This window comes from Bacillus rossius, chromosome 1 (genome assembly GCF_032445375.1).
Source record: "Bacillus rossius redtenbacheri isolate Brsri chromosome 1, Brsri_v3, whole genome shotgun sequence".
NCBI classification, from domain to species: Eukaryota; Metazoa; Arthropoda; class Insecta; order Phasmatodea; family Bacillidae; genus Bacillus; species Bacillus rossius.
In genome coordinates, this window is record NC_086330.1 from 93,098,533 (window position 1) to 93,121,377 (window position 22,845).

Here is a 22,845-nt window from a genome sequence, read left to right on the forward strand (position 1 = left end):
GCTGTATAACTATTCGGATAACGTACATACTTTAGAATGTACCTTTAAATTGTGGGTGCATTTGTTTAGGGATGTAGGGACGTGAACTTAATGGACGCATCCCTAGGTATTCGGATACAGCCAATATTTTGGTCATCAATGTAATAACAGTGCTAGCACACACAAATCTGAGCATGTAAACTATTATTTACTTAACAAAAAATTTTTTAAAATTTCATTTGAAGGCTAGGTAACAGAAAAAAATCAATAACAACTTAATCATCAACACAAATATATTTTTTACGTGACGTCTTATAATTCGATGAACGCCAGCTGCACGCCCGAAGAAGTATGACTCATTGTCCCGTTGCGCTCATTGTCCTGTTACGCTCATTGTACGCTTGCGCCGTATCAATCTCTCTTCCACTCGATTGGAACAACAATCAATTTGACTTTTTCGAGGCACATTAAACTTGAAACACTCCCATTTGTTTCCTACTATTCCTATCATCGTCCTATCGTTAACAGAATAACACAGATTGGAAGAAGTTAAATAGCAAATATGTATAAAAGTTATATTTAAAATAATCTGTTCGTTAAAGTAATAAACATATTTGAATTAATGAGTGCACATAAAAGTAAATTTATCAATTAAATTGTAGATTTCATTTCACTCCTTCTGTGTATCCATACAAAATATGTAGTGATAATTCAATAAAAATGATTCAATTTTATTCATAAAAGTATGCAATCATTTCATTAATGTTTTGTTATGATGTTGTCACGTTAAAAACTATCGTCCGTAAATCGACTTTACAGACAACCAATTTTTTCGTTAAACCCCATTACTTCCTACATTGTAACACTTGGAACCGGTCTGAACCTGGGTCTGGAGTGAGTTAATCAGCAGTCTTGTCACCAAGGTTGTCTGTGCTGTGGAATCTGGGTTTAAAGCTTGCCATTAACACTGAGAATCCTACTAGCCCACTAATACTATAAATCCAATGTGAGTTTGTTTGTTTGTTATGCTTTTACGCCTTAACTACTAAACCGATAAACATCAATTTTTCTTACACGTTGTCAGAGGTGCAGAAAATGACATAGGATACCTGTCATCAAGAAATAAATTATAGTTTAAAAAACAAAAAGAACTTTAACAGCAAATCTAACAAATATATCGCTGGACGTAGTTATTTTTTTTTTTAGTTTATATTTTCACGTTGCATAATGAAAAAAATTCAATAGCACTACATATTTTTAATGTGCTTTTGACGTTAGCACTGCTTCCAAATTAATTGTCATCAGATTTCTGTGTGTAAAATCTTGGAAAGTAGCCTTAATTACTAATACTTATTGCCTGATATTGGTAGGTCAAACAAGTCTTCAGAATTAGTTAAAAAAATTATTATTATTTTAATTTTCGATACACCCGCGCCCAACTTTCACCTCCTCTGGTGTTTATTTTCAGAAATATGTTTTCGGAAAACTACAACAATATAATATTACTTTTTTTATCCTTCTTGTGTATGTATTCCTTTGCAAACTTTTATCTGTACCATCTTATTAGTATGATCAATTACTTATTTCATTAAAATTTAAAAAAAATAATTAAATACTTAAACAAATGATCACAACGAAATTGGTAACTTAATTGACATTTCACTTAACTTATGTTTGCTTTAATAGGTGAATGTGGGGATATAGGGGATGGTTACTTTTCATAATAAACATAATGAACAGTTTAATATTGTAATTATATCTTTGTCTAAATTTCATTTTCAAGAAGTAATGTGAAAATAAACAATATAGATTAATATCAGTGGGTTTTTTAATCTTTGTTTTATCTTATAAGATTTTTATTAAGGCAATTTCCATCATACCTGCACGTACTTTGTCATTTGTAAAACACTGTCAATGGCAGAGAAACACAGCAAATTTTTTCTTTTGTTTATGTGCATTTCTAAACAAAACTTTAACATAGACATAGACAACATGGCACAACATGGCAACTAATTACAATAAGGTGCAGAACTCTAGCGGTGAAATATGTAACTATGGTCGACTGCATAAAATTTCTGTTGAGCGCTGCTGCAACTAATTTTAGTTGAAGATAATTTGAAATACAAGCTCTATTTAAGCATAAGTATAAACGAGAATGGAAACACTCCCCAGAATGGATAAATCCATGAAGCAGCGATTACCAGTCAAAGTGCACAGTATGCAATTCGATGCTTAATGTTGCCAGAAGGAGGTTTAAGGATCTGCAACTTTACGGCCACAAAAGAAATCAAAGGGGCATAGAACATAGTTCATCGCTGCCTAGTTTTGTAGTGAAAGAAAATAATGGTGTGGTTGATGCCGAGTTACAATGGGCTAATTTTGATTGTGAAAACAACATATCAATAAGTTTATATAACTTTGCTAAACTAATGCCAATTATTTTCCCAGACAGTGACATGGCAAAAAACATTTCACTGTGGTCGCACAGACAGGTATGGCAAACAAGCCAGCTTCATGACCACAAACAATTGATTGGGTAAATAACATATTTGTTTTGGTTGAAGAGTTTGTTTTAAAAATTTAAATCATAAAAATATCTTATCTAAATTCTATTTTACCAGTTTATATCAACAGAGGTGAATACATTTCTAGTAAGCTTCCTGGTTAAAATTTCACTGTATTATATTATTTAGATCACAAGGATTTTACAGGATTTCAGGTTAAGTTCCAAGGATATTTTAACAGAATTTTTATTTTAAGTTTCAAGGATATTCCAGAAATTTTTAGTGTTGAGTCCAGGATTTAAGTTAGAAACCAGTGGCAGCCCTGGTTTAAAATTATCAATGGACAACAGTTCTCGTGAATTAACTTAGTTAACTTTATACCATTTAACATTAATGAGAAAGTTGGGAGTTCTTAAAATAAATGTCTGTCGGTTAGGAATGGTGTCTCAAATCATTAATCAATTTGAATAAGATATATTTAGTTTGAATGTGGTAAAAACTGAAATAATTAATTTAATAAAATAACTGGTTAAAACCAAGGAACCAAGTTTTTTTTAAACCTGGTTTCCTTCCAACCCTGGCATCCCACTCATGTGGCGAGGTTATGAATTCCAGCCCAACCTCTGAAATGACTCAACTTATAAGAAATAAGTTGGGTCCCAAAGGGTTCGGAGCCCAGTATGACCTTGGAGAACCTAGTTATAACCTTAAACCAAGTGCATAACCACATGACGTACATCTGTTACATTTACATCTATTCTTGAACATGTACGCCAGTCCTTTAAAGAAAACCAACTCCATCAGGATGTGGGAGGAACACAGCAAGACACATCTGACTAGTCTTCTGGAGGACAGCTCTGAACACACAACTACGGTAGATGGCTAAAACAGCTGCTCACGGTACTACACCTACGTGCAAACGTGTGAACGAGCAGGAGGGAAAACTTACTTGTCGGGGTAGGTCTGCCCGAGAACCCACACCAACTTGAGGGCCTCCTGACGCACTATCTCGTAGTCGTCCCTCAACGCCGCGCACACTTCCGAGTAGATCACGGCATCCAGCTTCAGGCCCCGTTCGTGCAGCGTCACCTGCCGACATCATTCCCACAACACACATGGAATGAAACACACTGGATAAATGACAGGAATAATAAAGAAAACACAAAACAGGATATAAAATCTTTTCTTACTTCATGGTGTTTGCTCACCAATGACTTTATACATGCTTATTAGTACAAAAATGTGGTTACTTTATGCTGATAGCCCTGCATAGGGCAAGAGGCCTCATAAGCCCAGTCACAGCACTGATTACTAAGGGTATACGAAGCTTCGGAAAATCAAAGTTGAATCGAAGACAAATTTTCTTCGACTTTGGAAAAATTAAAACATTTCAAAGATTCTAAAGAGTTTTTCTTAGTGCAGAATACGTTGAAAGTTGGATATAATACAGTTGATTGAGGCCATAAAAACACACGTGGTGTTGGCTAACCATGGTTTTTACTGGAAAGAGAACCAAACACTCAGGCATTAAAAATCAATGAGAACAGTCAGCGATACTTGCTCACCCCCACCTCTTGCCACACAACTGCTTGGCGATGTTTATCATTTGTTCCAGATGAGGCAAGACATTTTTGGCATGTCTTCAGTGAACATTTAGACAATGACACCATTCGGGGCTTCGCCCCCAAATAGCCCAATGTCGCGATGTGTCATCACCACTCACACCCCTCCTATCTAGGGCTGTGCGAATGTGACTTTTTCAATGCAAATCAAATGTGAATCAAATAATTGCAAATATTTGCGAATAGCGAATAATTTGCGAATATTTTCTAATTAAGTTCTAAGTATAAATCTGAATAATTACAGTCAAAATTTGGCATATTATAAATTGTTGTTTAAAAGAGTAATGTTCTTTAGCTTTATATACATTTTTATTACTCAAGTAACATGTAAATTTTTATGTCTATTCTAATGTTTTAGTAATAAAACACAATCAGTGGTATAGAAATTTCATCATCAAAAGCCAAGCCTACACCTTGCCATCAAAATTACGTAAATTGCAGTGCAAAAAGACCAGTTCCTTTACATGTTCTGGATCCAGGCATTGCCTCTTGGAAGTGACAATGTTCCCAGAAGCAGAAAAACAACGTTCTGAACTTCACTTCTTATTCTGAAAATTAAAAACAGCGAAAAATGTTTATGAAAGAAAACAGATCTTCGATGTATCAGTTTTATATTCCGCAATAAATAGTCAAGCGATTACCAATCTATATATCGAAGAGTTGTTTATTACAACTGCTCGTAAGCATGGTCATTATTCCGTTGGAATCAAACGTGTCAAGGAAAAATAATTTTTAATGAATTTTGTTTATCGGGTCTTTTTAATTTTATCTAATTATTTACGTAACATTTTCGGTAGTTTAAAAAGCGAATGCGCTGGAGCAATTCTAGGAACACAATTCTCTGGCCATGGGCCGCTCTGCTGGCCATAACCATAAACGGACACTTTTTCTTTTTTGCTGTAGCCATGATGGCAGCTGTGTTTACTTTTCTATTGTTAAAAAAAATTCTCTAGATTTGTATTAGTAAAATTAATAGAATGGTGATCAAAGAGTATGTGTGCATTAGTTTTTAAAGGTTATTATTGAAAGCTGATGCGCTGGCATTGTTTTAAATAGTTTTACACTTTTATATGGCAAATGGCTGGCCCAAAAATTGTGCTAAGGACAACTAGATATAATAAATTAATTATGCTACACATCACGTAAAGTTTGTATTTAAATCGTAAGCATTTATGATAATTTTCACGCTATATTTGCTTTAACTGTTCTCAGCATGCCCATTTACCTAACCTAAAATTTGATGTAAGTAAAGGTCCGCTGACAGTTTTTTTTCTTCCATTAAGTCTCTCGGTAAAATGATTTCTCGAGGTTCGGCATATTATTGTATCACACATTTTGTCAAACAAAAGTAATATTTTAATACATTCGAAAACTTTCGAATATTTGTAATTTTCAAATACCTAATTTGGTTTCGAATGTGAATCGAATCAAATATTTGATTTGCACGAATATTTGCAATTTCGAGTATTTGCACACCCCTACTCCTATCCTCATGGAACTACAAACCTCCAGCCAGTGACATGCCTGTGACAAGAGTTTTGAATAGCGCGCCACTAATCACACTACTGCAAGAAGTCGCAGTAGTCAGAGCCTTGTTCCTTAATTAATCAAGCATTAAATGATTAAATAATACTGTAACCTTTCTTTCTTTTATCTTTGAGTGTATATGTTATTTTCAGGACCCCGTAAACATTCTACATTATACTTCTACAGATACGGACCCGAACTTACCGAAGACTGCCTAAGTATTTAATAATTTGTAAACAGTAATATGAATGTATAAGTTCAGAAAATGTTTAAAGGCTTGGGTAGCACTGTCATAATTTTAGGAGTGAAACTGTGTTTTTATCATAATACATTAACACCACAAGTTTGAATGGCCTAACACCCTAATGGTCAGCTCAACTTGGCATCAGATGCACTGTCCAGCAGTCCCAGTGGCCAACTGTTGCGCCAGTTGCTCCGCACCGCCACTCACGGTAAGACACCTTCAGCACTCCGAGGACTTTATCTTTGTATCACAACTGATCTCCGTAATCCCGGCTTCTTTAACTATATTAAATTATTTTTATATATCCTCGGAGCATGTAACATTCCAGATTGGCCCGGCAAGCCAAACCAAAATTAAACAATTACATGATTCATTGGAAAGTTTATGATGTTAATCCTCAATGATTTTGTAGATAATCATTAATCATTAAATGGAGTAATTTTAACTTCTATATTTTCATACATATATGTATACATATGTTAATTACATCCGTCTGTTAAGGTATTAACTGAAGTACGAAATTTATACGAGATCATTGTGGTATCGCCTCCATTTACCATAGCCACAGGCCGGTGCCAATATCTGTGGTCAAAATTTCTAATTTTCCATTACTAAAAGTTAATTTAATTTGAAAATTGAGGCTTGGCCCTGACCATGAAGTGAAGTTCTCTGCCTCGAAACTCATTTCATTGTTTCATTTTGTGAGCTGCAGACAATTTTACACAACACTGCAACAATCGAGCGACAACTAGTTGCACGATGAAGCTGCCTTTCCTCACAAAAGGTAGAGACAAAGGGGAAGCAGTCCCGTGGGCCAACTGACCAATCACAAAACACATGGCCATATAGAGAGTAATATGCGCTATAATTATTCTCTGAAAGTCTGGAACATCACATCACACCATCACGGTTCGTTCTGATTGGATGGCGAGACAGTGCCCTGTTAACCTTCTGGTCTATTGCTGTGCAGTCATACATGCTTACTAAAAAATTTTATATTGTAAAAGTGTATATTAGTCAATATAATTTGTGTGTCAAATTTGTTTACTAATATGATATAGTTATGAATAAACAGAATTCATAAAAAATAAAAATAACATTGAAATTCCTGTTTTTAAACATGAAATTAACCTAAAAATAAAACCATGAATATTGTCATAGGTTCATGGCACAGACTTGCAACACAGTTGTCTCATGCATGCAAGCTTGCGAGCGGACATCACGGAGTGCATGCGACCCACCATGGCCTTGAAGGCAGCGGCGCGGACCCGGGGCTCATCGCAGTGGCCGTAGTCCCCGACGAGGTGCAGAGTGACCTGGGTGGCGGCAAGGTCGGAGACGGAGGCCCCAGCGACGGGCAGCAGGTCCCCCAGCAGCTCCAGGCAGCGACACTTCACCACGTGGCTGGTGTCCGTCAGGTACTGCCAACACACACACCTCTGTCAGGCGCAACACTCCAACTAGGCCAGTTTCCTGTGCAGAATCGAGGCAAGGATATTGCAGTTCGCACAAGACACATGGTGACCTGGCAAGCATCAACGAGGGTAAGACAAAAAAAAAGTAATAATTTTGTGCATCTTTACCATCACTACTTTGCGAGTATTCAAAACTTTTGAATTTGATTCTAATAATTTGATATTCAATTCAACATTTGAAATCATTATCACTTTATTTGCTTGAGTAGAAAAAGAAAGACCAAGGAAAATGTTGGAAGAGCAGATCGTTTAACACTAGGACTCCCAGAGTTTGTTACACCCTAGAACTCCCATGAAGGATCAATTTGACCGAATTTTAAAAATACTGTTTATGATAAATATTTTTGGATTGATTTTAACACAGAATATAACATTTACTTTAAGATCATTTTATGAGAGATAAAATAAATAAAACTTTATTTATAAAAGATTTTATTTAGATAATATAGACATTCGTACACACTTTTGTAACATATATTTTGTAATATTTCAAAAATATTTTATTTCTAAATATTATTTAAAAATAGAATATAATTATCATATTTTTTAAAATTGAAAATGAATGTGACCCTTCCTTTTTTTGCATACTTCAAAACACATAAAATTGTACATTTGATATAATGTATACAATTCAAATTTCTATTTTTCAATCATTTACTTTTACATTACATACTAAGCACACAGTTTTTTTGACGACTTTCCCTGTGCATTTGCCACAAACATATTTAGCACATACAGTACAAACTTTGGTAGTCTTGTTTCCATTGCACTTGGAAATCTGGCATTGACGGCGCTTACGATTTTCATGTGGAACTGTGTCAAGATTGTTGTCCTCTAAGTTTTACCTTCGATTTCTCACATGGCCCTCTCGAAGTTGCTCTGCTAGTTTCATGATGAAATCTCTTCGGCTGATACTAGAACCTGTAGCTTCTTTGTACAGTACCCATGAATTAATTCCAGCAAAATCAAGTATGTTGTAAAATACTTGGAGTGGCCAGCGCCGGGATGCGGCTTTAGTTGAGTATTGTCGAGCCATTTGATCTGCTATATCGACCCCATATTTAGTAGCATTGTAATAACTGACAGTTTCTGGAAGTCTTTTCTTATCTACGCCAATAGAAACAGATGTATGCATGGTACTAAGTACAAGTACATTTTTGTTTACTTTTCCTTGGTACACAGTAAGAGTGCAGTCATTCTGCTTTAGTATGAATGAATCCTACAATGGAAGATTTGCATTCTTGAGTTCTGCTGGAATGTATCTTCTAGCCCTGTTCACTATACCAACAACACTTGTACCCCTAGCCATCAATTTTTCTGCCAAAGCGACTGAAGTGAAGAAGTTGTCCATGGTAATATTACGGCCAGTGTCGAGATAAGGACTAACCAATCGAAGAACTACATTTTCAGAGAGAGACTGGTCAGCAGGCCGTTTATCATCTTTGCCTAAGTAAGGGAATCCATTTAGAATGTATTTACTCGCAACATCAACAGCCAGCCAAAATTTTATTCCAAATTTATCAGGTTTATTAGACATGTATTGAGTGAAACGGCATTTGGCTTTGGTTGGGAAAAGTTGCTCATCAACAGTAATATCAGCACCTGGTTTGTAGCTGGAAATGCAATTGCTGGTAAATTGATTCCAAATATCCGATATAAGAGCAAACTTGTCCTGCTCCAAACGTTCTGGTCTTGATGATTTTATGTCAAAGCGAATAAATCTCAATATTTCCTGGAATCTATTGCGTGACATTGTGTCTCCATAAAAACGAATACTCCATTTGGCTGACCAGAGACTAGCGAGTGGAAGTCCTTTGGCTCCACTCACACCGCGCAGGTACAATAGACCAATAAAAGCTTCTAGCTCTTCCAAACTTAAACACCATGTTTCGTCTTGCAGCCTGTACCGAGCCTCTGTTTCAGTGCATTTTACTATTTTCTGCAGTATAGTTTCATCAATAAAAAGTCTGAATGCACTTGTAACGTTTGCCTCATCAATACTACGTTTTGCAGTAGGCGAAAGTCCTGGCCTTTCACGTAGCACATTCTGCAAACCCACCCTGCCTACAGCACTATCACCTGCATTCACAACAGTCCATTGCTTTCCATTCGCACTGATCATTGTAACACCAACAACTGGAATAAATTGCTGAGGTCCACATCTAACGCGCTTTTTAATGCAATATGCGACAGATCTTTGAGCTTGAATTGGTCCAGAATGATCTTGCATTTCATTACCACTTGGTTCTGGTTTTTTTTCTCCTCTGCCTTGCCCTCGTCCTCTGCCTCGCCCTCGTCCTCTGCCTCGCCTACTTCCTTGCCGTACTGCACGCCCTGACACATTCGCTGAATACGGAACTGGTGCAGATAATGCAGCAATGCCATCTGATGTGCCTTGAGTAGTGCCTGGAAAAAAATTATTTTTTATTTAGAAAGTCCTTCATTCATACATATACGCAACAACAATTATGATGCAGCAAATATATCGTGGAACTCAGAATCGTAATAGCTGAGATAGGTAGTGAGTGGAGTATATTACAAAAATCTTATATTATTGCTATATGTTTTGTGCACATAAAAAACTAACCTAAGACGTTTCATTGAATATTTCATATAATATAGAAAAAAAGTATGTTATAATAGAATGTCCAAATATTAGTAAATTAGTAAATATTAGTAAGTAAAAATATTTGTCTAACCATACAGGCCTAGATCAAAAACCCTTGAGATCAGAAGTCTCAGCCCTAAACATCCATTTATACCGGGATACTCTTGAGAAAAAATATTACTTAGACACTTGTTACAGAACTAAATTTTTATACTTTATTCAATAAAATTATTTTACTTACCAGTGATACATCTAGATGAATTAGCTGCGACTATAGAAGTTTTCTCAAACACAAGGTCATCTGGTTCATCGATTTCTTCACTTCCAGTTGAGTCACTATTATTCGGAATATAATCTTCATCACTCTCAAGCAAGTCACTGCATTCAGATTGATCTTCAGGAAGGTCTTGCAAATACTGCAAAGCTTGTTCTAGTGTGAGTTTATGTCGGTTCATTATAAATGTTCAGTAAAACACACACAGCAACAGCGCCAATAGAATTCACACCCAAGACCTACTTCATTGCGAAACTATACTGTTACCCAGACTACTGATATGCGTGTTCTCTCTTTACAGAGATGATTCACTCTGCAGTGGTGAACAACAATGATGACTCATGCACAAGGCAGCCAACATTTTCACTGAAGGGGAGTAAGAATGCGAACAAAAGAAATGCATTCATACCAACCCATACCAAAGTACAAACCCAGCTTCTACCGAACAAGAAATACGATATAGGTAGAAGTCAAGGACTTGGCATCATTTTGTTACGACATGCGCAAATGTAGAGCACATGCGTGATGATAAGAAAACAATTGATATGCACACAGCTGCACACACAAAATATAAAGGAAATTATTTATGTGGGCCTATATAAACCCACATTAAATAATATTTATTCTAGCAAAATATTGTTAAATAACGTGTATGTGCACATAATATACTCGTGTAGAAGATGAGAAAAAGGTTTATTCAATTGCATAACTCAAAGCAGCTATTTTTGAATTTTTTTTTCGGAAGGTCAAAATGACCGCTGTGGGAGTTCGAGGTATAACATAAAATATCTTAGTTGCAAGTGAACCAATTATTGATAAATTATGGATTTTTAGAACAAAACTATGATTTAGGAAAAGTCATAAAAGCGCATCACTCAGATGCGAAATCTTTAGAAATTGAAATAAAAACAAAATCGCTAGAGGTCAAAATGACCGCCTTGGGAGTTCTAGTGTTAAGGAGTGTAGGAGAGAGGAGAAAAATGGAATAAAGTGACAGATGAGGAATGGTGGAGGGTCAGAGGAAGATACATATAAGCATTTTACTTTGCTGACCTGACCCCAAGCTGGAAGCAGCTGATGCTGATGATGTTTACCATAATGATGGTGATTTGAAACGAAATATTTTTTTTTTATTTGTAGTTACCAGGAAGTCTAGATTTATTAGTTGTCAGAACTACCCATAACATACCCATAAACCCTAATTCCTCATGCAATATAATGCCATTTTAAAGGAATACATCAGTAGGGGGTATAGGAGGGTTCTGGACCAATGTAAACATTGAAATATAAACATTGCCCCAGAACCCCCCTGGGGGCCGCCATCTTGTTTCATGGGGGCCGCCATTGTTGTTGACATTGGTTACCAGGGCGCGCCACCGTCGCAGCCACTGGGGGCCGCCATATTGTGTCCGTCTGCTGGAGGCCACCATCTTAGTTCAGCCTTTAGTTACCGGAGCGCGCCACCGTCGCTCCGAAGGCGGGAATTGTATACAAAACATTTTGCGGCAGGTGGGTCTCTAGAGTTCGAAATTCCTTTCAGTATACTTAATTATAATGCGGAATCTTTCTTCCATATGGGTTTTTGAACCTAGGTTTCGTTTAGGTGAACCAAAAAAACTTTTTTCTTTTAGATGATGAATTTAATTTATTTGGGGTGTGACATTTAGTATAGGAAACGTGTTTTGTCGCAAACGTATATGTGGCTTCATTATATTCATTTAGCTTAGTCCTTTAACTTTTACACGTCTTTAACGAGTGGTTGTCTTTTTATAGTCCATGGTTTTAACTCTTTCTATTTCACAGGTATGTTACTAGGGATTGTGACAATCACCATCAAACATTTTGTGATGGGAAAGAGATGTCTGGTCTTTCTGAATGCATTTTTCTTACGCTAGGTAGTGTAATTTTTAAAATATATATTTCTACTTACTTGTACTCTCATGTGTATACTTCAATATTTACCTAATTTTCTGTTCAGTTTAGACTTTTGAAATTGCTCATTTAGTTCACTCTCCTGTTTTGTGTTTTTATTTTTATTTTTGAGGCTGTGATATTTTCGGTGGTAATAATGTATTGTTTCTTTTATATAATACTTTCAGTTATGGCGGTTACACCTGTTCTTATTGGCATACATGTGTCTTTTTAGTACAGCATCTGTAGTATATGGAATGTAATTTCTCCTGGCCATCTCTGTGGGTTTATGAGGTGTCTGGGTTTGAGTCTTGGGTTGGGAATATAGTGGTCGTTTCGATGTAGGTTGCAATATGCCTGTAGGCGTTGTTTGGTTTTTTCGAGTTGTCTTGTTATTAATTACTGATAACGATATCATGGTAATATTAACGAATTGTCTATGAGGGGGTACAAATTCAATGAACGTTTATGATTAGAAATATACAGTTTTGTTTGTGTAAACGCTTCAGTTATTTCAATACTTATTTTTTTAGTATTCTCCTGACACTATATTTATTTTAATGTAAAGATATTTTATATAGTAATAATTGGTTATTTTATGTCTGGCAATAAATGGATTAGCACTAGTAGGTAATACATAGTTGGTGGGCAATGAGTATTCGTACACCACATGTTTACTTTCATGTATATATTATTTCCTTCTTTACTCCTTGTCACTTGAAAGTCGTTGTCGGGCTTCGTCGTTCACGATATATGGTTTAAAAGCATGGGTGGCGTAATTAATAGTTTGCAAGGCATCCTTGTTGTTTTACATATTTTAATATATTATTTTATCCAGCATTACAGCTGGAGGCTTGTGTTTGGAGGATGCTGCGTGTTTGTACTAAACAATACTTATTTCCGTCTGCCCTCAAGCATTGTGAAAGTTACTAGTGGTCCGCCGAGGCGACTGTAGCAGTCTCTTGGGGAATGCAGATATAATTTTTGTGTTCTGGACTATCGTCAAAGCGAAGCGGTGTTTGAGGCATGGAATTGCTATGTCTGTTATTCTGTAAACTATTTTGGCTAAGTGGTTATTAATATGAATATCCTCGTGTGTTCTTTCACAAACATTACTGGTATGTTCCATTCAGGTTTCGTCTGAATGGGATTATAGTGCTACCTATGCTTAATGGAATGCGTAGTAGTAGAATATAGATTCTTATTTAAAACTGAACCAGTAAACTTTTATTTTACGTTTTGTTATTAACGCCAGAGCTTCCTATGCTTATTGGGATGTAGTTATATAGGTTCTTTTTTTATTTACCCCACTATATCCTTAATTATTATTTAATAGTATGAAGACTATAGTTGGTCTCTGATTATTCATGTACCATTATATAGAGATTGTTTTTTTATCTAGCCTTGATGGAAAGTTAACAATATTCTTTTAAGCATTCTTACTGTACAACATGACTCATATAATATTCCTTTATGGGTGTCTACACTCCTTATTTAGAAAAAAAACGCACGCACGCACGCACGCACGCACATACACACACGCACATACACACACGCACATACACACACACACACACACACACACACTATGTATGTCATGAGCGAAAGGGAAGGATGGATAACACTTAATATTTTTTTGTATAAATAAATAGTATGGTTATTTAGTAACGATGGTATAACTATTTTATAATGATATATAGTTTTTTTTATTATTAGAATAACATGCTATGTTTATAGCCGGGAACTAGTTTACTTATATGAAGGACAAATTAGTCAGAGCTGATGATCTACCTATAAGCATTTGTATTACACAGACCGTTTTATTTAGAAACACTTTATGTTTATATTCCCACAAAGTTTGACTATAAGAGCTTAAACCTGCAGTTATTTAGTTTAGGGTATAACACCTTTTACTTACATATATATTATTTAATGGCTATACTTACACTTTATTACTATATTTTTTATTTAATAACGTCTTGTGTCTATATCGCTTTGTACTTCCTATTTAATAACTATAGTCCAGTATGCCTACACATAATACTATAACCGATTTTATTTATTAATGAATGTGTAGTAGCTGGGCTAGCACTAAAGACTCGTATGTGCGTTTTTTTTTTTTTTTTTTTTTTTTTTTTAAAAATGGGAATAGCATGTTTTGTCTTTGGTGTTGTGCCATTCATTTGCGAGGTCTTATGTGGGCTTTGGTTTGTTCCGCTGGTATTTTATTATTTCTGTCTTCGTTTAAAAGGGTTTACGTTCTCTATTTTCGTATCGCATGAGCGCTTCGTTCATTCTTAGCTTGTTCCTTCAGTTGGTGTGGTGCTGCAGGGTGGGAGGTCTTGGTTTCGGATCTTTCCCTGGGCTTGGTTGTTCTTTCCTTTGTGTATGTATGTTTCTTATGTTTCAGTTGCTTAATAACATATTTTGAGGATGTAGGTATTTATGGTTATTTATATTTATTTGTGTTGTCGTTTCTCAGGCCATGCCATTTGGTGTGTTGGTGAGTGTGGTATTTTTATGATATTGTTCTCGTAGATAGATTTTTTTAAGACTGGTTTTGGTTTATTGGCTTTCTATTGTGATTTACTTATGGGTTGTGTTTAGCCTAGTGGTATAATTTTTTTTGGGGGGGAACTATGGGGTTTCCGTCCTTATTTATTTCCTCAATGTGTAACTGAATTAGTATTTTTATGACCTTTCTTGCTTTTGCTGTCGATGGTTTTGCTTGTTTTCTCGCGGTTACGCGTTTGTTTTATTTTTCCTATTTACGTATAGGGATTTTTACTCTTTGCGTCATGATGTCTCATTAAGCGAGTATTATTTCATGGGAGTTTTCGCTGCTGAGGTTTTATTATGTGATTGGCGATTTTATATGCATTGTGCTGTATTGTGTTTGTGAGCGTCTGCTATATTATTTTGTTTTGTTTTATTATGTTTTAATAGGTTTTTTTTTGTATTTACACTTGATTTATGGTATTTTTTGTCACATACATTTGGCGGTTTCATGTATTACTGGGCTGTACGTTTTTGTGTTCCACGCTTAGGCGTGTTCCGTGGCTCTACTGCAAGGTAGTATAGAATGTTGCGTGCCAGGGTCGAAAAACAACTTTCCCCTTCTTGCTATCGTCGCACGAGGGCTTTGTCAACAGTTTCACGAGTGGCTACACAGCGTGCAGACGTGCGCTCCCGCTTTGTAATATATTTTATAAATTTACTTATCGTTAAACGCTGTCGGTTGTGCGGGTTGCACTCTACATGGCGTATATAGGTGTTACTATTTTTAATATATCTATTCGTCTGCGTTTTTATTTTTAATTACACGTCGCCGGGTTGGACTGGATGCATTCCGGTGAGTTTTTCTTTTATGTATGCTTATTTGCTTCGTGCCGCAGCTGAGTGGTCGGTGTTCTTGTTTTTTCTGGGACTTCGCCCACTCTGTGCGGTTTTTTATTTTAAACATGTTTATTACTTAACACTAAGGCGCACGAGCGATCGTTCAACACTCTTTCCTACATGGACGTTTGTACAACATTTATTTTATTTTATTTGTTACACGTCGCCGGGGTGGGCGGGGTGCGTTCCGGTGAGTTTTTTTTATGTATGCTTATTGGTACATGTCGCTGAGCGCTATTTGGTTTATTTATGGCGTTCGTGCGGCTTCTACATTTTATTTTTTTTATTACTTAACGCTACGTGTTAACTGTAGGGGTCCTAACTATGCTTAATACATTCCTGCTCGCCGGCGCACGAGCGAGGCTTCCAGCTCTCAGCATGGCGTTTGTACAACGCTTATTTTACTCAACGTAAAATAATAGTCTTTGTCCTAACTATGCTTAATACTTAACTATGCTTAATACTTAACTATGCTTAATACTTAACACATCGTTTGTACAATATTTATTTTACTTGACGTAAAATAATAGTCTTTGTCCTAACTATGCTTATTTTTCTATCTTTACGATATTATAAATTTTAACTATGCTTGTACCACTAAAGCATTATCACACACAGTGTTATTTTAAAGACATTATTATGCTTATAATATGATATGGGGATTATAATTGCTCAGTTTATGAGTGACGCTCCAGCGGACAACATCTCGCTCTCTCTGCGCGGGATTTTTGAGGTTATGTTTCTCCCAGGTATTTAGTCATAGCTAGTATGGCAGCATTATTTTTTAAGCATACTGGTGGTGGGGGTGGGGTAGATATAGCTAGTATGACACATTTTTGAGGTTATGTTGCTCTCAGGTATTTGTATTTAGTCATAGCTAATATGGTGGCTTTTTTTTTTTAAGCATACTGGTGGTAGGGGTTGCGGCGTTTGTGGAGTGGTGAGGGTTTGCTTTTCGAAATTTAAACATGGCGGTTGGAAATTAAATATGGCGGCAATTGCTTTAAGCATAATGGTGGAGGTTTGCTTTAGGCATACATCATGACGGAATTTCTTTTTGGAAATTAGATATGGCGGTTTAAGCATAGCGGCAAATGATTTAGGCATAACTAGTATGGCGGGGATTTTAAGCATAGCGGCATTTTATTTAGGCATAATGGCGGAGGTTTCTTTTAGGCATACTTGGGCTGGGGGTGGGTGTTTTAAGCATATAACATGGCGGTTTAAGCATATTTTTTGGAAAATTTAAATATGATGGTTTAAGCATAGTGGTAAATGTTTTAGACATACTTGGGGGTGGGTGTTTTAAGCATACTAGGGGTGTGGGTTTAAGCATAGCGGTAAATGATTTTTTGGAAATTTAAACATGACAATATTTTTTTTTTTATTTTTTTTTTTGGAAATTTAAACATGACGGGTTAAGCATAGCGGTTGGAAATTTAAACATGGTGGCTAAGCATAATGGTGGGGGTTTGCTTTAAACATGGCGGATTTCTTTTTTCGAAATTTGACGGTTTAAGCATACATGGCGGCGATTGTGGATTGGTGGGGTTAATAGGCATACATCATGGCGGATTTTTTTTTGTTGGAAATTTAAGCATACTTTTCGAAATTTAAAGACATGGCGGGTTAAACATAGCTTCTTTTAAGCATAGCTTCTTTAAAGCATATGTTCGTTATTTAATTCCCCATACTTCATCTGATCTCGTGGTCTAGTGGTCAAGGCGTCTGCCTTGTAACCATGACGTTGCTGCGTCCCACGGATCGAATCCCCACGCCACCCAGGATTTTTTGTATACAATTCCCGCCTTCGGAACGACGGCGCGCTCCGGTAACTAAAGGCTGAACTAAGATGGCGGCCTTCAGCAGACGTACACAATATGGCGGCCCCCAGTGGCTGCGACGGTAGCGCGCCCTGGTAACCAATGTCAACAACAATGGCGGCCCCCATGAAACAAGATGGCGGTCCCCAGGGGGGTTCTGGGGCAATGTTTACATTGGTCCAGAACCCTCCTATACCCCCTACTTATATCTTCAATATTCTCTGCTTCCAAGACATATCAATATGAACAATGATATTGGACGTTAAGATCACTAGTGTATGTCAGACATCTTCCATAAGAAGTACAACACAAAAAAAAAATAAACTTTCACGCAAGAATAAAAATAAAAATCCTTCAATGGTTTTTTGCATCAACAGTTTCCCTGAATGTTAAATTGGATTCTAAAAATATTCACTTATCGTGAATAAATTAATATTCTATTCTAAATTCAAAACTGAAAAAAAAAAAAAAAAAAACTGAATGAGCAGACGCCTATTACATTTAAATAATTATTTTAATAGCTTTTTAGTATACAGATGATTCATAGAGAAGAGGTTCATTTATACTAACTATACAAATAGATAACATACTTTTACAGTGTTTCTGAAGGCTAAAACTGGATTAATGACTAAATTTTTTCACCGTCGCTAAGGCAACCAGTCTCAAACTATTATGTTTGTTTACAGGTGAGTAACAACAAAATTTTAACTTTATTGTTCTGCTAATGCTATTTATTATTTAATTTGTGATGTTTGGCAACAAACAGTGTTTATTATATTAACCATACTAGCTTTTACCCGCGGCTTCGCAAGCGTTGATGTCCTTAAATAAGTATCAAACATCATTACAAAGAAAATAGAATAATATAATAAATAATTTTTTTTATTGCGTGACTGGGATCATCAGTATTTAAAAATACTAACATACAATTTAGCTTAAAAATCTGAAAACATGCTTTATTGAAATAAGTTTCACTATTACTGTGCTGTTACATGACTGTCCACGTACAGAACGTGTATTGTTCTTATTATAAATAACATTTTTTAATTATTATTATTATTTGTTGACATTTTTATGTTTTGCTCTATTGTTGTGTATTTGGACATATCTACGACTACCATAATCTATGGCGTAGCCCAAGTGACTTTGAAGCTCAATTAGCAGACCCCTATAGGGAGCAATTGACTGAAACGGCAAATTGAACTTTTTATACGTAATTTGCATAACAAAACTTTCATTTTTGAAAAATCAAGTTTTAAATTTAAGACATTTTAGCATATTAAGTTGTATTGTTAAGTGTCTGTATTTTGTTTTGATGTGGTAATTAAGTCAACGATCTTTGTGTCTCGGCCAATGAGAGGCCATGTTACTTAAGATAAGCATCATTACTGAAATTAAGAAAAAAGTCTTGGAATAACGACGACGTTGGCTAGACAGCCTGGGTTTCAATCCCCATAAAAATCAGAAATATCTACGAGCTAATTACATCATCCTTTTACTAGGATGTTTTCAATCGTCGTTTGAAACATAATTACATGTTATTTAAATAGGGCACGTCCTATATGACGTGTAATTAGGAGTGAATTACCGTGAGTAAAATACTGACTCATGATGCTATTTTGAAAGAACTGTTTTTCTGCATACACGTATTTTAATATTGCCGACGAACATATAAATATTGAGTTTTGTGCTGAACACATTAAAAACCTATTGAGATAAACATTTGTTAAAGCCAATAACAAATTCTGATCTACACTTTAATTAGTTCTAACCCAGAGGTGAAATGAGACGGAGCTTTCATGAAGCTCTACCACAACTACACACTGAATTCAGCCAAGGTACACTAAATTAAATTGAATTACGAAGATAATAAACAGTATTTTTTTCACACTAAATTCGATTTCTGGATTGAGACACAATTAATTTGAACTTATGAACTTTTGTTGTGTTTTATCATGTGTGCAACATACTTCCTGTTATTTAAGAAAACATATTAGTATACCACTGGTCCAACCACTAATTATCTATATTTTATCTGATTAAAGATTATTTGTTTAATCCTATGTTACCCTGTTATTATTTTTTTGTGCATATGTTTGTTTTCTTAATGACCTTAAATTACATGTTGCCAATCTCATGCCCATTATAGATTTGAAGTGTGAAATTGTTTCCTTTTTCTCTTATGCACCACACTACACTAGTCCTATCCTAGTAATTAAGTTAAGCTGTGTAGAAGAGTGGCCCCCAGATACAATTTAAGTATAATAATCAAAGAGTCTATACTCGATAGAGTAATAACTATCCAGAGAGAGAACTATTAACAGTATTTATAATATTTATTATTTATAATATTATTATTTCTGACTACACCTGAGTTCAGATAATAGTTCATAGAGACTATATGCTATATAAGAGTTCAGAGAGGCCTTTCCATTACGAAAAATAAATAATTTTAAATACTAACATTTTAAAAAGTTCAAAGTATTAATGTAAAATTAATTAATTTTTCTTTAACAGAGCTTAAATCAGAGTATTATTCCGGGATGCTCCTGTATACTATGTTATGTTTTTCTGTCCGGTGCAGATTTCGGGCATTGGACACACACGAACAGACTACATAGTTGGCCATGGGAAAAGCATGGCTTTTCAAAATGCACCCCTGCTACCTGCAATGTTTGCCCTTGCACTTTGTTGATGGTAACAGCAAAACTAAGCCAGACTGGAAATTGAACTCTTTTGAATTGGAACAGTAGATCAGTGGGCATAATTGGAATTCGAGGTATAATAAACCTTTCCCCTTTACCGACACCTGTTAAAATAGTGGCACCAAGTATATTCTGCCCCAATTGTGTGATCCAAAGCCTCATTCCATTACATAGTCAAGGAGAATCTAGATTTCGCATAAGTATAACTTGTACATTTAGTTTCATTTTGAGTTTATGTGTGGGTACACCCGAAAGTTCAAGTGAATTTAAAAACTCCGCAGGATATGAAGTGCTTTGTTCTGTATCCATGATTGTATCTGTTGACAAATACTCCTTCGTTTCCCCTTGCACCTCTTTTAAAATATAAGTGTTGATTTTATTAATGATATCATTTTTTTGGCGCAAATATTGCTCTTGCGCACAACCACTGATTACTATTCAAATTTTGTTGCAAGTTCGGGAAAACTTGAGTAATAAGATCCACATAATTTTCTACTAAATTACAAAATTCTCTTGAAAGTAAAATATAACCTTCAGCATCAATATCCAAACAACCATCACCAAAGAAAATAAACAGACACCTAACCTCAAACATTAAAAAAGTTTAAGTAGTGCTTGACGGTGACAGAAAAATAAATATAAATGTGGAAGCAGATGCTATACTAAATTGAATAGTGAATTGACCGCCGGTATTACATTATTAGATTGGTGAATTATTTAATTTACTAATTGAACACCAGATGGCGTTAAATTTAATTCGAATTACTCAAACTCTCAGTCGAACAATCATACATACCAATATCATTTTTTTTTGCCATTTGGAACAAAAAATATATATATATTGTTTTTTTTATAAAAAGTGTCCTATGAACTTTACTATACAGTAAATTCCCGGTATATCGCGCCCCGATTGATCGCGGAATCGGGTATATAGCGGGTCAAACCATGTCCCCTTATTTTGATGTTCTTTGAAATTACAAAATTACCATTATTGGAATCAATAATTAATTATTTTAAAGGGGGGCCCGGGCCATTTTAACTCATGAAGTCATGAGTTACAATTTTATGATACATTTCATAAATGAGACTATGAAAATAACCATAATAGTTTTAACATTTTACGATTGATAGTTATAAAAAAAACATTAATTGCTCTGATTGGTGCTGGAGTAGATATTCAAAATGTTGCATAGCGGACTGTTCACTGGCGGAGCATAATTAGGAGGTTCTGGGCTTCAATCTCCGAAGGATCAGCGTAAATTTGGCAGACTAAGTCTTGAAAGGAAACTTCACTCGAGTCTTGAAACATTTCTTGACTCAAGTCTTGAACCCCACTGGAACCAAAAGGGAATCCAGTGGTCAAGAATAGTAAACTAATTAAGTTAGGGCAAAAGGATAACGGGGAGGCAACAATTGTCAAACAGGACGTTGACTTTTCCACTTACCGATCTGGGGTTGAAGTGAAGTGAAGTGAAGTGAAGTGAAGTGAAGTGAAGTGAAGTCACTCCCCGAAGGGAGGCGGCGCGAGTAGTCGCGATGAACCGTCACGAAACATAATGCGAAATTACTACTTGGCTACTAATGGCAAAAGCCAAGCAGAAGAATAAAAAAAAAATGTTAGGGAACACTCCCGAACTTGAGAGATCACATCTCTTAACTAGATTGCGGCAGTGAATACGTAAACGGCGCGGGCGATGCAGCTCCGGCACGAGATGCTATCGCGGTGACCGCCGAAGGAAGAATCTCCCGCTCTTCCGGGTGACATGAAGTTAAGTTCGAGCGAGATGCCCGGAGTCTTAGGGAGTGGGAGAAGTGGCCTCTGATTGGCTAGAATAACCCCGGCGGAGTACTTGCTCCGCCCTCCAAAAAAAAGATATGAAGAGGGCTCATTGACTAACTTAAAGGGGCCTCAGAAGTGCAAAGCAGAGCGCTCTGTTGGGGACAACCGGAACTGACTCTGTGTTGGTACGCAAGGTATCCTGCGGGGGGAGGGGGGACTAGCGAAAGGTAGTACCATATGGAGCCCTCTTGGTGCGAGCTCTGTCGGGGAGGAAAGGAACTTAGATTAGGTATGGTCGCGGCCGCCAGAGCGCTCGCTCCGACGCCTAAGAGAAGGTAATTTAGTTCGCCGTGCCGTCGGGAAATGGCGCAAGCTGTCCATTCGCCGCCCTGGGGTCTGTTATAGAGACCAGGAGGGAGGGAGGGAGTTTGTCCAGATGGAAGGATCTGGAATGGATAGAGGGGAAAAGAGAAGGGGGGGTAGTGCTGCGTAGTGGGAAAGGCCGCCTACAGGACTCCCGAGGCGTGTCGGGACCGACTGTAACCTGTGCCGGCGAACCCGACCAAAGTTGCTTCGGTCAACTGTAGCTTGAGCTACGGGTGTGCCTAAAAGGGCTGACGGAAGCAAAGGTAGCGTGTTGCAGGACGTGCGCAGAGCACTGAAGGGGTGCGAAATTTCACTCGCGTACGTGCCGAGGAGCGTGTAGACATGAGACGATGCTTAATCAGGACTTGAGTGGTGTGGGAGCCCGTGGATGAAACGGCCGGAGACAAAATTAAGTAGGAGAGTACAATACTGGGATAAAATTTTGATAGGCTGTAACAGGCTACAGAAAAAATACTTCAAATATTTATTTAAATTATACTAAGCCTAAAGTTGAGCCAGGAGAATATGACAATTTATGGCTCAGTTATCACTCACTACAGACTAATTATGACTGATATAAGGTCAGTCCAGTGCAGCATCCTACCACAGGAATGCAATTTTGAGAAATTAT

General features: G+C 36.4%; 1 protein-coding gene across 16 annotated transcripts in view; it reads right to left on the reverse strand.

Moving 5' to 3' along the window:
- The window catches only part of LOC134540092 (integrator complex subunit 4), a 141,280-nt gene that overhangs the window by 104,181 nt on the left and 14,254 nt on the right, over positions 1–22,845 (reverse strand). For all 16 annotated transcript variants that reach the window (XM_063382609.1, XM_063382619.1, XM_063382600.1 and 13 more), the window contains exons 5-6: positions 7,118–7,297; positions 3,433–3,572 (exon numbers count right to left, since the gene is read on the reverse strand). In XM_063382609.1, the coding sequence (XP_063238679.1) occupies positions 3,433–3,572; positions 7,118–7,297 (320 nt within the window). The remainder of the gene's footprint in view (positions 1–3,432; positions 3,573–7,117; positions 7,298–22,845) is intronic.